This window comes from Ovis aries, chromosome 14 (assembly GCF_016772045.2).
Source record: "Ovis aries strain OAR_USU_Benz2616 breed Rambouillet chromosome 14, ARS-UI_Ramb_v3.0, whole genome shotgun sequence".
Classification (NCBI taxonomy): Eukaryota; Metazoa; Chordata; class Mammalia; order Artiodactyla; family Bovidae; genus Ovis; species Ovis aries.
In genome coordinates, this window is record NC_056067.1 from 21,654,588 (window position 1) to 21,670,067 (window position 15,480).

Genomic DNA, 15,480 nt, shown 5'->3' on the forward strand with positions numbered 1-15,480 from the left:
TTGCGGGCAGATTCTTTACCAACTGAGCCCCCAGGGAAGCCCCCAGATACGGCAGACTTGTCATTCCTTGCTTTGTAAATTCGACTGGGTCTCTCTTGCCTCTGGGGTCAAGTCCAAACTCGTCTGCATATGCTACAAAGCCATTGATTCTGTGGTCCGAAATCACCTCTGCTGGTCTAGTCTCCACTGCTTTGCCTGACATTGTGTCCAGCCTCCAACTCCGGTCAGACTTTCTCACTAGCTCTTGGCTCTACTGTGCCCTGTCATCCTTTCATGCTCTTGTGTCTCTTGTCCCCTGGGACTAGAGTACCCTCAGCCCCTTTTCTGTCTGGTGAGCATCTACTCATCCTTAGTTTACCTTACTTAAGGACAGTCTCTGTTGATACGAGGAAGTCCCACTTGTGTTATATTCAGAGTGTATTCGATATCAGAATGCCTCTCACTACCTCTGCCACGTGCATCGTGGCAAAAGCTGCCTCCGTTTCTCTCTCTTGAGTGGTTGCAGTGGTTTCCTAATTTCTTTTGCCTCCATGTCCAGTTTGTTTTAACACAGCATCAGTAGTAGCTTTCTTCTTAAAGCATAAATCAACTCATGCTTCCTCGGTGGTCCAGTCGTTTGCCTTCCAATTCAGGGGTGTGGGTTCGAGCCCTGGTCAGGGAGGTGGGTTTCCACATGCCTTGGGACCAGAAAACCAAAAGATAAAACAGGAGCAACGTTGTAGCAAATTCAGTAAAGACTTAGAAATCGTCCCCATCAAAAATAAATAAATAAGTGGATCAGCTCATTAGATTTTCTTGCTCAAAGCCCTTCATGGCTTCCCATCTTTTCAGAGTAAAAAGCCTAAGTCCTGGTGGTTACTTACAGAGCAGGGCAAAACCTGTCTCTGACTTCTCTCCCCTCATTTCCTGCTTGTCCTGGCCCCTCCCCTCCCACTCTGGCATTCTAGCTCTTCCTAGAATAAACCAAGCACACTCTTGCCCCAAGGCCTTTGCACTTAATGTTCCCTCAGCCTGGAACTCTCTTTGCCCCCAGGTGTCTGCAGGGCTTGTGTGCTCATTTCTTGCCTTCCTTGGCTCAGATGTCACCTCATCAGAGGCCTCCTCTGCCCATCCTGTGTAAAATTCAGCCCTGACACTCCTCTCCTACTTACTTGGGTTTGTTTTTCTCCATAGCACGTATCACATTCTAAAATGCATTAATACACCATAATACAGCAATACACAATCTAAACTATAAAGTAAATATGTTTTACTAAATAAACAAGTAATTAATGAATAAATAAAACACTCTGTATATACATATACGTAATGAACTATATGGTGCTTCTCTGGTGGCTTAGTGGTAAAGAATCTGCCTGAAATGCAGGAGACATGCGTTCAATCCGTGGGTCAGAGAGATCCCCTGGAGAAGGAAAGGGCACCCCACTCCAGTATTCTTGCCTGGGAAATCCCACGGACAGAGGAGCCTGGCAGGCTACAGTCCGTGGGGTTGCAAAGGATCAGACACAACTTAGCAGCTAGACAACAACAATGAAGTGTATATAGTTTAGATTCATAGCATATAAATAGATACTAAATATAGTATGTGTGTGTGTGTGTGTGTATATACACACACATATATGGGCTTCCCTGGTTGCTCAGATGGTAAAGAATCCATCTTCCATGTGGGTGGCAGTTCCATCCCTGGGTTGGGAAGACCCCCTGGAGGAGGGCATGGTAACCCACTCCAGTAGCCTTACCTAGAGAATCCCATGGACAGAGGAGCCTGGTGGGCTACAGTCCAGGGGTCACAGGAGTCAGACACGACTGAGCACATGCGCACAGCAAAGAACAATTTTGTTTGTGGAAGGATTTTCCGGACTCCATTCCTAATCATTTATTCCCTGCTCCGATAGTAGTATATTCATACTTCTGTTGTGATAAGTCTGAGATCTCTAACTGTTGGTTCCTATTTCTGTTTCTACTGTTAAACTATGAGATGCTATAAAATGGGACCTAACTCGTTTTTATCATTATATTTATGGCACTTTATACAGTGTTTGGTACGAATAAATATGCAGTAAATTTTAAATAAATTCAAAATGAGCTACCGAATGAGTGAGTGAGCCGGCATGTTGTCTCAGTGTGGAGTGCGCTTTGCAGTGTGTTCACAAGACTCCTTGCGGGAGCTGCTGCAAGGCCCAGGCAGTGCCTTGGGAAGACCGCCCGCCTACTCTGGGAGACAGCTCAGCATCTTGCAGTCGGGGGCTGGACCAAATAAGTGTCTAGCCCATTTGTCCTGGGATGGCTGCCAAGTCATAAGTAATTTACAGCGAAAATCATGTAGAAAATATTGTGATTGATATAGCGTGAATTTCTATAGAGTGCAAAAAAAAAGTGTTAACTGGCAAAATTTATTAACAGCCAGATTAGAAATATACTCCCATGAAATCAGAGTGTCCTGGCACTTAAATGAAGTCCATTTCCCAGGTCACTTGAAGATTTTAAATTTTATTTCACTCTAGGAAAGGCTGAGTTCCGTTGGTCTTCATTTAGGAGAGCCTCCTGTGAACTGGTACCTTATTCAATACCATGTCTTGACTTCACCATATGATGAAATTCTTTCAGAATCATCCCTTGATATGAGAAGAAGAAGGAGAATTTTTATATAATGGTTTAAAATAGGTAGAAAATAAAGCTTATGCTCCAGAGAAGCTAACATTCCATATCTTTCAGCCATTGATAGAGGTCTGGCATGTTGGCAACTTATATCTGAAATACCTTTCCAGTTTACAAAACAGAAATAGACTGACAGACATAGAAAACAAACTTATGGTTGCCATAAGGGGAGGGATAAATTAGGAATTTGGGATTAATAGATACACACTACTGTAATAAACAGCAAGGACACAGAGCATAGCTCAGGGAACTATCTTATGATAGCCTATATTGGAAAACAATCTGAAAAAGAACGCATATAACATATATATATATATATATATATATATATATAACTGAATCACTTTGCTGTATACCTGAAACTAACACAATATTGTAAATCAACTATTCTTCTATTAAAACAATACCTTCCCAAATACTTACTAAACTCTTTAATATATAATCATCATTTATGTCATAGAATCTTTTATAGATCTTAAGGAATGTATTATGTGACCAGATAACTGCTAATATTATAATTACATAACTGTACCCTCCCTGGAAAAACTTTAATGGGGTTAAATAACAACCAAAAATTCTAACGTATTTGAAAATCTGCCAACAGGTGTTCCAAATTACTGTGTGATACCTGATGTTCTACTGGTACCTGTCCAGAATGGAAAGTGGATTATTTGTTTGATGGAGTGAATTAATATTAAATTATTTAATGTTCATTTCTTTTCCCAAATTCATCTAATGTTCATTTCTTGAATTACAATATTTAATGTTCATTTCTTTACCCATTGTTGTCTTTAAAGAAAAATTTAACAAGCACTTCATGGCACTTTTATGTGTCAAGCACTCATCTAATTACATCATAAATAGTAAGAGAGGACATTTAGATTGAGGTTTGGAGAAGTTTTCTCCTGCATTTTTGGAGATTATGACAAAATTAGTTAGTTATTTGTATTCCTTGTGGTAAAATCAAAATTTCCTAGAGCATTGAGCAACATGCCAAGTCAGATTTAGACAGTACCAGAAGATATCTTGCGGAGAAGGCAATGGCACCTCACTCTAGTACTCTTGCCTGGAGAATCCCAGGGACAGGGGAGCCTGGTGGACTGCTGTCTGTGGGGTTGCACAGTTGGACACGACTGAAGTGACTTAGCAGCAGCAGCAGCAGAAGATATCTTGAAATATTTTGAAAATTTAGAGTCATCAAGAAGAACCTGGCACATACAAGAGGTGTCGTATTATTCGAAATTAAGAATTAGCTATTTGAAATTAAGAATTTTCAAATGTAACATCTTTTCTGATTTAAGAAGTATTCTGCATCTATTTTTGAAAATTTGAAAATTGTTCAGATGTCTAAAGAAAAAAATTAAACTTACATCCAAGTGCATTACCCAGAGATAACTACCAGAAAATTTTGGCTCTTGTTTTTCTCCAAATCCTCTTTTCTGTATTTGCACATATACTATTTTTCTTTGTATGAAACTATGACCCTATTGTCTGAATATCTTGTTACTAATTTCTCATATAGCATTAGTTCATAAAACATATTTTTAAAAATCCTTCTAAAATGTATTACTTACAGAGGAGCCTGATGGGCTACAGTCCCTGGGGTTGCAAAGAGTCGAATACAACTTAGCAACTGAACAGCAACAGCAGCAATTCTGGAATAAGCTGGAAAGAGAAACAGAGTTGCATTCAGATAAGATTGTAAATTTAATAATAGGCAGATGAGTGAGTTTCAGGGGGGTTTGCAGAGATGAAGGAGGGGCAGTTCAATGAAAATCTGAAATGAATCACTAGTTCAGAATGTGTGCTGATCCCTAGAGCTGATTGCCAAACGGTTCTCCACCCCTCCCCCATCACCCAGCTCTGCAGAATTACACTTCCGGGTCCTCTCATCTTGGATGAAACATGTGACTGTTTCTGTCCAGTGATAGAAGGCGACAGTCACTTCTAGCCTGGAGTGTTTTCACTGGCAGTGCCAGACCCTGCCAAACCCTCTTTTTCCTTTCGGCATAACCAGCTGCTGGCTGCTTAGATCTCTGAGTTACTGTTTTACTGGTCAGTAATTCTCTGCCAGCCCACAAACAATATGTAAAATGATCAATATCACTGGGTGAAGCCACCAAGATTTGAGGGTTTTCTGTCACTACAGCGTTATCTACTCTATTCTGCCTGATCAGGAAGGCAAGACATAGTAGAAGGGATGCAGTAAGTTTGAGGAAGTACAAAGAAGGGAGATGAATTACTCAAGTCTAAATGTGGGACAATGACTAGGAAAGCGTAGTAGGACTACCCTGCTTCTCAGAGTGCCTGTGTTAGATGCTGATTACAAAGTGACAAGCAGCAGGTTAGGTGGCATCGCTGTGCACTGCCACGGAGACTGCCAGGATCCATTTAGGAATTCTGGCTTCTATACCTCGTTTATCCCAGTAGAACAACAGACACAGAGACATACTTTCTGTTCACACAGCCCATGAGGAGTGCAGCATAATCCAATAAACAAGAGACAGAACATTCTGGAGCCATGAGCAGTAACCCTAATTTTATTGCTAAACTGGCTGCTCTCTGAGCAAGGTCCCTGAGGCCCCAGTATACTGGAAGCACAGTTAGCTAGCAGCAGTGATTAAAAGGAAGTTTCTCCGTACTTTCTTAACAATTCCAGTGTTCTTTAAATAATCCTTAGTATAAAACATGAAAGGAGAGGAAGATCGTTCCCAGGAACTTGGTTTTGAAGCATACTCCCACTGGGACTGAGAGAGGAAGAAGCCTGGAAATAATACACACATACATACACTCTCGCTGCTATTGTTCAGTGCAGACTGGGCCTAGAGACTAATGAAGTTATATTTAACACAGGGGAATTATAACTCTAAAGACCTGGGAAATTCACATAACCACATGAGGATCACATATAAATACCTTAACATTAAAAACAACACTAAAAATATAACAGTAATAATGACATGGGAAAGTATTAAAAAGCTTTTTTTTCCCCCACTGGTAACTCTTGTTCCTCTTGCCATGGATCACACGTGCCTCTTTTTCTTTGGCCTCAAGAGCCCAGGACTTCAGTCCTTCCCCTTCAAGGCATTCTCTTTCCCCCAACTCCGTACCTGGCAGATCCTTCTCATCCTCCAGGTCTCTTACTCAAATAAACCCTTCCTGAATTTCCTTCCTCCATTAGATATGCCCCTGCTCAAGACTCTCAGTGACTTGGCTCCTGTAGTCAGTCACCCTGTCTTCTGTACCATCCTCTTCTTCCCGTATCGTTCCCATGAGTACCCTGACAAACCCTAGCGTACTCTTTTCTCTTCCATTGTCAAAAGTCGTCCCGTGGTCTAGCATTCCCCTGCATCAAGTCCGTTTTTCTCTTCCCTGTCATAGCAAGACCATGGCAATAGACAGATGCCATCTCTGCCACCTCCTCTTTGCTCCCCAGCTGACTCCCATCAGGCTCTGGTCCCCCTCACTCTGTTGAAATGACCCCGGTCATTGTCATCAGTGATCTTCATGCTAGTGGATAATTTTTCCCCACGTCGCTTGGTCTCTTGGGGGAAGCTGACATAGTTGGCGCGTCCATCTTTCTTGAAATACTCCTCTCTTCCTGGCTTTGGCAGTCATACACTCTCCTGGTTTTCCACCTCAAAGTTCTCCTTTGCCGAGCCTTTGTCTGTGACTCAAGAAGTGGCTTCGGGTTTCCTTCTGGGTTTGTGCTGTTCCCCTAGGAGACCTCAGTCATTCCCAGGTCTTTAAAAATTTCCCAGGTTTGTGCTGACAGCTCCCACCTTGAGTTTCCTGGCCACACTGCCTCCTCTGAGATCCTGATGTATGTCTGCCGTTGCCCCCTTATTTCCACCGGATGATTTTGTTGCCATCTTCTTGGCTATAGCTTCAGAATAAAGCTCCTCATTCCTTCCTGTCCTTCTGCCTGTTTTGCTCTATCTTGGTCTTTCTTATTTAAAAAGAAATAGTAAGTTGGGACTTCCCTGGCGGTCCCGTGGCTAAGACTCCTCGCTCCCAATGCAGGGAGCCCAGGTTCAGCCCCTGGTCAGGGAACTAGATCCCACATGCCACAACTAAGAATTCACAACTAAAGATCTCGACCTGGTGCAGCCATATAAATATTTGAAAAAGCAAACAAACAAAAACCCCGGAAGATTGTTTGTTCAGTTGTTAAGTCCAGAGTCTGGAAAAGTCATCTGCCACTTCTTTCCCTTCTTCATTCCTCACAGCTAATTCATAGTGTTTCCGTTTGATCTGCCTACAAAATACATATTTTACCTGTTCATTTATCTCTGTCTCTAATCCAGACCCAGTATCATTTTTCTCCTGGATGGTTGTAATAGCAACAGAGTTTTCCACTTTGACATTTGCCTCTTTCCAGTCCATGCCCACTATTTTAATTACGAATGATTTTTATGAAATGTAAATCAACCATATAACACTGGGAGCTCTGCCTGGTATGCTCTGGTGACCTAGAATGATGGGATGAGGGCCTGGTGGGAGGGAGACCCAAGAGGGAGAGGATATATGTATATATATAGCTGGTTCACTTTGTTATACAGCAGAAGCAAACACAACATTGTAAAGCAGCTTTACGCCAAATTAAAAAAAAACAAACACAACATAAATCAAATTGGTCTTTGCCCTTTGACGTCCTCCAGTGCACTTGAGAGTGATGTCTAGAGCCCTTACTTTGCCCTCCCAGGCTCTGTGTGATCCAGCTGTGCCTTCCTCTTCATCTTTAGTGCAAGTCTGTCTGCCTTTGGCTCTTTTGCTTTGGTAAAACAGGTCTTATTTTTGTCTCTAGAATAGGCTGGTCTCCATCCTCAGTGCCTTTGTAGGTTTCGGTCCCTCTTCATGGAAGGTCTTTCTCTAGTTCATCTCATGGCCGGTACCTTCTTTTCCTAAAGAGCTCAGTCTATAGGCTGGCTCCAAGAGTGTCTTTCCTTCTCCAATGACAGATTTTCCACTGGTTTGTTTCTGTCTGGGTACTTAAGACAACTTGGAATACTTCTTCATTTGTATAATTTGGTATAATAAAAAGCTCTGTGAGGCCAGGAACCTTATTTCTGTGTAGTGTGTGGTATATGCTCTACAGATAGACATTGAATGAAAAAAATGTATGGAAAAATAAATGGTCTTTCCCTGTTGATCATATAAATGATTCCTGAATGAAGATGTAGAAGAAAACTGTCAAAAATGGTAGGCAGTACAATACTGAAAAGGTACCAGTCAGATGACATTTTCTGGGGGTAATGTGAGACCCTGGGCTTTGGTTTTAAAAAACCTCAGTTTCACTGTGTAGAATCAGGAGGCTGATTGGCTGAGAAGTGAATGAAGTCCTACACTGCATCAATAAATCCCTGTGTTTCCATATTATGGGAGGACATTGTCTTATAGTGCTCTCCTCTGGTGATACCAGTGGAATTATTACATCTTTCTAAATTGCAATGGGATGTCTCATCCATTCATTCAGCCAGTGTTTACTGAGTACATCCTGGGCACTCGTATTATAGTTGGAAACAAAACTATCATGGCTTTTGTGTTCATGGGACACAGTGTCTGACTCACAAAGAAAAGTTATTTCACTTTCAGTGAAAGTATTGAAGCAGAAGCCAGTTTTTCATTTATTGAGAGGCTGTGCAATCTTGTTGTTAAGAGCTCATGCTTCTGGAGCTCGACTCTGAAGCCTGCAGGTTTTAAATTCCAGCTCTCCTATTATCAGCCCTTGTGACTTTGGGCAAGTTATTATTTATTTTATTTATTATTTTTTAATTTTGCTGTGCCACGTGACATGTGGGATCTTAGTTCCCTGAGCAGGAATTGAACCCATGACCCCTGCATTGGAAGTGTGGAGTCTTAACCACTGGACCACCAGAGAAGTCCCCAAGTTTTTGGACTGTATATCTACCTCAGTTTTCTCATCTATGACCTGGAGATAATATTAAGAATAGTACCTCCACATAAAGTTGTAAGAAGTAAATGAGTTGGTACATATAAATCATTTTGAATAGTACGCAACACTTGGTAAGCCCTTAAAAGAATAGGTGTTAATAGCAATTAATCAGGTTGTGTTTTTTTGGAGGGCCAAAGGCTGGAAGACAAGTTGAGGGTGGCGAGAAATGGTCATAGAGAGAACTTGGAAGACCAAAAACCAAATCATTATTATCATTTTATTTATGTTGTTGCTGTTGAGTCACTCAGTCCTGTCTGACTCTTTGCAACCCCATGAACTGCAGCACGCCAGGCTTCCCTGTCCTTCACTGTCTCCTGGAGTTTTCTCAGACTCATAAAATTTTGTTTATAATTGTCTGTAATTGAGCTTGGACCTAAAACTCTTTGGTGGAGAGTTGATGACTTTGTTTTATTTAGTTTTCTATTTTAGACTAGAGAGATATGTGTTCAGAAATACCCCTGACAGTCTTTTTTATTCTCCTAAGGCTTGTGAAGAAACACACTTTTGAAATAATCAAATTATAGCTATCCATAAACACATGTTTTTGCTTTGCTTTTGTTCTAGTGGCAACTGAAATATCCTAAACTGATTCTCCGAGAAGCTGCCAGCGTGCCCGAGTTGCTCCATAAAGAGGTTCAACAAGCCTTTCTCACACTGCACAAGCATGGCTGTTTATTTCGAGATCTGGTGAGGATCCAGGGCAAAGACTTGCTCACTCCAGTCTCTCGCATCCTCATCGGTAACCCTGGCTGCACCTACAAGTACCTGAACACCAGGCTCTTCACGGTACCCTGGCCCATGAAAGGCTCTGATGCAAAGTACAATGAGGCCGAAATAGCTGTCGCCTGTCAAACCTTCCTCAAGCTCAACAGTTACCTGCAGGTAGAGACCATCCAGGCTTTGGAAGAGCTTGCTGCCAAGGAGAAAGCCAACATCGATGCTGTGCCAGTGTGCATAGGTCCAGATTTCCCCAGGGTTGGCATGGGGTCCTCCTTTGACGGGCACGATGAGATTGACATGAAGAACCGAGCAGCGTACAACGTCACTTTGTTGAATTTCATGGATCCCCAGAAAATGCCGTACCTGAAAGAGGAACCGTATTTCGGCATGGGGAAAATGGCCGTGAGCTGGCATCATGATGAAAATCTGGTGGACAGGTCAGCGGTGGCAGTGTACAGTTATAGCTGTGAAGGTACAGTCTGCTCTGTGAAGAAGCAGCCCCGAACGTAACATGACCAGAGTCGCACAGGCTCTGGAGATACGCTCATGTATGCGTGCGTGTGTTTGTGTGTGTGTGTGTACACAGATGTTGTGTGTCCTTCTAAGGTTTGCTGCACCCATATATCTACAGAAAATCCTTCTTTCTCATCCATTCGTGCTCTGTGGCTCATTGTTATCCTGTGCTCAGAATATTTTCCCTCGTAAGCACTGTTTGTCATTGTCTTTCGCAAGCCCTGGAGAGCTGCATCTTGGTTTCATACACCCAACTGCCTTTTTCTAAAGCTCGGAGTAGATCGTACAGTTGTTGTAATTAACTTGCTGATAAAAGGCCAGGAAAACAAAAATCTGTCAAATCCTTCCAGGTTCCCACAGGTGTACATTTCCAGTCTTGCCAAAACGTTTTATTACAATTGACATCACTGTCTTGAAGGGAGTGATTTGTCAACTGTGGACTTGTTCTTGGCTTCCTCCAGGTTTGACTACTGTCCTTCTTTGTCAGAAACAGCTGAGGTGGGTTTTATAAGCTGACAGACCTCTATTTTCAGGTATATCTCTAGCCCATCCCCGCCCCACCCCCCCACCCCCGTTCTCTCCATCAGTTCTGCAGTTTTAGACCTGAGAGGGTTTCTGTGGCCAGCCTGTTCTTGCAGTTTCTGAAACCTGGTGCCCTTGGAGCAAAGATCACAGGCTACCTTTTCTGTGGTCTACACAAATTTTCCTTCTCTGATTGTTCAGGTTCTGTGTCTTGAAGGTCCCCAGTGTTTTTCAGAACAGGATTATAAAAAGGGTAGGTGGACAAATTAAGGACAGAGTGACCTTTGCTGACTTCTTTGCCTGATCATTTGGCAAAGGAATATAAGATGCAGTATTAGCTCTTTTGGTGATGGAGAGGGAGGCTTGGCATGCTGCAGTCCATGGGGTTGCAAAGAGTCGGACACAACTGGGTGACTGAAGAACAGCAATTAGCTCTTTTGCCAGTTTCTCTCTTCTTCTTGTTCATTGAAAAATGCTTGGAAAACCAGAGTTCTAGATATACCATCTGGGAATCAACTGGAAATTTTAAGGGCCATTGTTTCCTGAAAGCTTATTTTTTAATTGGATTTTGTTGTTATTTGACTCTTATTTACTAAGACAACTATTTTGGAAAAGGGATTTTCAAAAAGAAACCGTCATTGCTCTCTATCTTACCATTTCCCAGTCTCAAAAATTTCCTCTGGATAGCTAAAATGTTTTCCACCTTTACCTTCGGTCTTTGGCCAGGAACAAGGAACTAGTTTAGTTAGCAGTTAGAAATTTTACTAGTTTCACTGGCATCTCAAATAATGATGCTGACCCAGGAAAATTGCTTGCAGGAGATTTGATGCTGTCCTAATGGAAAGAACTGCGAACCTCTGATCTTTAATAAGGCCTTGCCAGGGATTTAAGAACCATCACATCCAAGAACTCTGATGTTAACGAACAATGGAGTTTGTTAGTTTCTTTCTTAAGGAGGCAACTCTCTGAAACCAAGGCAGTGGTATGTGATAGCTCAAACAGCTACAAAGATGCCTTTGTGCTCCTGGAGCCTCTCAGCCTTTCTGTTTAATAGTCCTATTGTACTCCCAGAGCGTGGGTGATCAAATAGTTTTTGAAGCCTAGAATATCTTGTGGAGAGGAATGAAAATTTTTAATGACTAGTTTCTGTGGTTGGGAGTAGTTAAGATTGATAAACTATACAAATAAACCTAAGTACATAAAGCTTCATCCTTGCGCTTATCACCTAGATGAGGGAACTGCAGAATGCAAATCTATAGGGGCAGGGTAATTCCTTTGTGTTCTTAATCCCCAGAGTTCCCAGAACTCGATCTCATAATAGTAGCAATACTGGGAGCCCTCATTTATTGAGCATCTATTATGTGCCAGACACTGGTAGAAGCATTTTACATTTATTAACTGATGTTATTTTTGCAACTCTGTGAATGAAGTACTACTGTTAGCCTCATTTTTATATGAGGAAACTGAGGTACAGGAGGATGGTGAGCTTTTCCATGGTTATACAGCTGTGAATCAGCAGAGCTAGGATTTGAACTCAGACGATCTGGCTTCAGAGTCCTAACAGCTAAGGCTAAATGCTTTGTGAGCAGGTATTTCCCACCCCTACAGTATAGCGGGGCTTCCCTGGTTGGCTCAGTGGTAAAGAATCTGTCTGCCAGTGCAGAAGATGAAGGAGATGCAGGAGACGCAGGAAACACGGGTTCGATCCCATGTCTCTCACCCTAGGAAAGCTGAATCCACTGAAGCATGGACGTTTGTTTCCATAATTCTGAAGTCTTTATTTCAAAGTGAGTACCTTTATACGTCTTAGCTGTCTTTGAGACCAGGAAAAGCTAAGTTATAATTACAGCTAGAAGTTTTAGAGCACTCATAATTAAAAAAAAATTTTTTTTTTCCCTTAGCCTCTCAGCATCCCTGTCTAAGGTCTCAAAGCTCATTTGATCTTGTTTATTTCAGTGTGTCATGCCATGTCTATGTTCGTTGTTTCTGAAGTCACTTCCACTGCTCAGTAAAACATGTTTGATCTTATAAGTCACTTTTTTTTTTAACCTCCATGCAATTATTTATTCAATTAACAGTACGCATCTACTGTTTGCCAAGCACTCTTCTAGATACTGAGAATGTGACAGTGAACAAAAATTGTTGCCCTCGTGGAGCTATGTTTTAGCAAGGAGAGACAGGAAAGAAACCATAAGCTTATATATATTGCAGAGGTAAGGCACAGGCTCACAGTTTTAAATAGGAAAGTTAGCCTTCCTTCAGTTGGGTAACCTTGGAGCAAAGATTGGGAGGAGCATATGAGTGATTTTTGAAGACTCAAGAGATGGGACATGACTTGGGGATGTTTCAGAAGCAACAAGTGTGGATGGGAGAGAGGCAGGGAAGAAGTAAAGTAATAGAGGTGGAGACAGACTGGAAGACTAGGGGTGGGAGGTGGCAGAAGATAGGACCTTCTAACATTGCTACCGTATGTGCTAAGTTGCTCCGTTGCATCCAACTCTTTGTGAGTCCATGGACTGTAGCCCTCCAGGCTCCTCTGTCCATGGGATTCTCCAGGCAAGAATGCTGGAGTGAGTGGACATGCCCTCCTCCAGGGGATCTTCCCAACCTAGGGATCAAACCCAGGTCTGTTACATCTCCTGAACTGGCAGGCGGGTTCTTTACCACTAATACCACCTGGGAAGCCCAGTATTGTACAGTAGGCCCCCCTTATCCACTGGGGATGCCTTCTAAGACCCTCTGTGGTTTCCTGAAACCATGGATAGTACTGAACACTGTATAGACCGTTTTCTCCTATACATCCATACCTATGATGAAGCTGAATTTATAAATTAGGCACAGTAAGAGATTAACAACCATAACTAATAATAAAATATAACAATTATACCATAATAAAAGTTCTGGTTTCTCTCTTAAGGTATCATATTGTACAGATTTAGTACTTTGCCTATCTTAACTAACCACTTACTACTCACTGTCACCGTAACTTTTGCAGTATGAGGTGCAACAGCAAAACTAGCTTAAATTTCTTTTTCCTTCTTCACGACTCCACAGATAGAAGATTTGTTCTTACCATAGACGTTAGAAACATTGGCATTCAACTCTTTTTCTTTCCATACTAAGTTGAGAACCTTCACCTTTTCACTTAAAGGAAGCGCTTTACAACTTCTCTGTGGCCTGTTGGGCTTGCCAGCGTCCCTGTTCTTAAGCTTTGGGATCATTGCTAAGTATAGTAAGGGCATGCAAGCCCTGGATCCAGTAATGCAAGCTTACTGGAATGCAGGCACTGCAATACCATGACAATTGACCTGATAACCAGAGGGCTACTAACCAGGCTACCCTGGACAGAGGCTGAGTTACTTTCCAGGCAGGACACAGCAGGATATCATCGTGCTGCTCAGAACAGCATGCAACTTAAAAACTTCTGAATTGTTTATCCCTGTAACTTTCCATTTAATATTTTCAAGATTGCTCTTGACTGTGGGTGACTAAAACCACAGAAAGCGAAACAGCAGATAAGGAGAGGCTGTTGTATTAAGAATAACAATCCCAGGCTTGTCCTTGGAGTGGGATGGGAAGCCACTGCAGCAGGGGTAGAAGGGAGGCAGGGGCTGGAAGCAGGGGAGCTGCAACAGGCCGTTGGGTAGTCCAGTCTAGAGACGGTGGATCAGGTTAGAAGAGGCAGAGGTGATGAGACATAGTTCTATCAAGACCCATATCTTTTCACCAGCAAAGATTGGCAGTGCCTGTCAGAGAAGAAGACCAGCAGCAGCATCTCCCAGTTGTCCAGAGAAGGCTAGGGATTTCCCTCGTGGTCCAGTGGCTAAGACTCAATGCTCTCAATGCAGGGGTGGTGGATTTGACCCCCGGTCAGGAAACTAAATCCCACATGCCGCAACTAAAGATACTACATACATACTGCAACAAAGATGGGAGATCCCAAGTACTGCGATTAAGACAGTGCTAATTTGTTTCAGTCATGTCCAACTCTTTGCAACCCCATGGACTGCAGCCCTCTAGGCTCCTCTGTCCATGGGATTCTCCAGGAAAGAATACTGGAGTGGGTTGCCGTGCCCTCCTCCAGGGGATCTTCCTGACCCAAGGATGGAACCCTGGGTCGTCTCTTACTCATCTGCATTGGCAGATGAGTTCTCTAGCATTGGCACCACCTGGGAAGTAATTAAGACCTGGTTCAGTTCAGTTCAGTCACTTAGTTGTGTCCAACTCTTTGTGACTCCATGAAGTGCAGCACACCAGGCCTTCCTGTGCATCACCAACTCCTGGAGTTTACCCAAACTCATGTTCGTCAACTCGGTGATGCCATCCAGCTATCTCATCCTCTGTCGTCCCCTTCTCCTCCTGCCCCTAATCCCTCCCAGCATCAGAGTCTTTTCCAATGAGTCAACTCTTTGCATGAGGTGGCCAAAGTATTGGAGTTTCAGCTTTAGTATCAGTCCTTTTGATGAACACCCAGGACTGATCTCCTTTAGGATGGACTGGTTGGATCTTCTTGCAGTCCAAGGGACTCTCAAGAGTCTTCTCCAACACCACAGTTCAAAAGCATCAATTCTTTGGCGCTCAGCTCTCTTCACAGTCCAACTCTCACATCCATACATGACCACAGGAAAAACCATAGCCTTGACTAGACGGACCTTTGTTGGCAAAGATGTCTCTGCTTTTGAATATGCTATCTAGGTTGGTCATAACTTTCCTTCCAAGGAGTAAAGCGTCTTTTAATTTCATGGCTGCAATCACCATCTGCAGTGATTTGGGAGTCCCAAAAAATAAAGTCTGATACTGTTTCCACTGTTCCACCTTCTGTTTGCCATGAACTGATGGGACCAGATGCCATGATCTTCGTTTTCTGAATGTTGAGCTTTAAGCCAACTTTTTCACTCTCCTCTTTGACTTTTATCAAGAGGCTTTTTAGCTCCTCTTCACTTTCTGCCATAAGGGTGGTGTCATCTGCATATCTGAGGTTATTGATATTTCTCCTGGCAATCTTGATTCCAGCTTGTGCTTCCTCCAGCCCAGCATTTCTCATGATGTACTCTGCATATAAATTAAATAAGCAGGGTGACAATATACAGCCTTGATGTACTCCTTTTCCT

General features: G+C 42.6%; 1 protein-coding gene across 4 annotated transcripts in view; it reads left to right on the plus strand.

The window, feature by feature from the left end:
- The window catches only part of FTO (FTO alpha-ketoglutarate dependent dioxygenase), a 426,388-nt gene that overhangs the window by 115,202 nt on the left and 295,706 nt on the right, over positions 1-15,480 (plus strand). For all 4 annotated transcript variants that reach the window (XM_042230687.2, XM_027977360.3, XM_060397832.1 and 1 more), the window contains 1 exon segment: positions 9,179-9,806. In XM_042230687.2, coding sequence (XP_042086621.1) covers positions 9,179-9,806 — 628 coding nt within the window.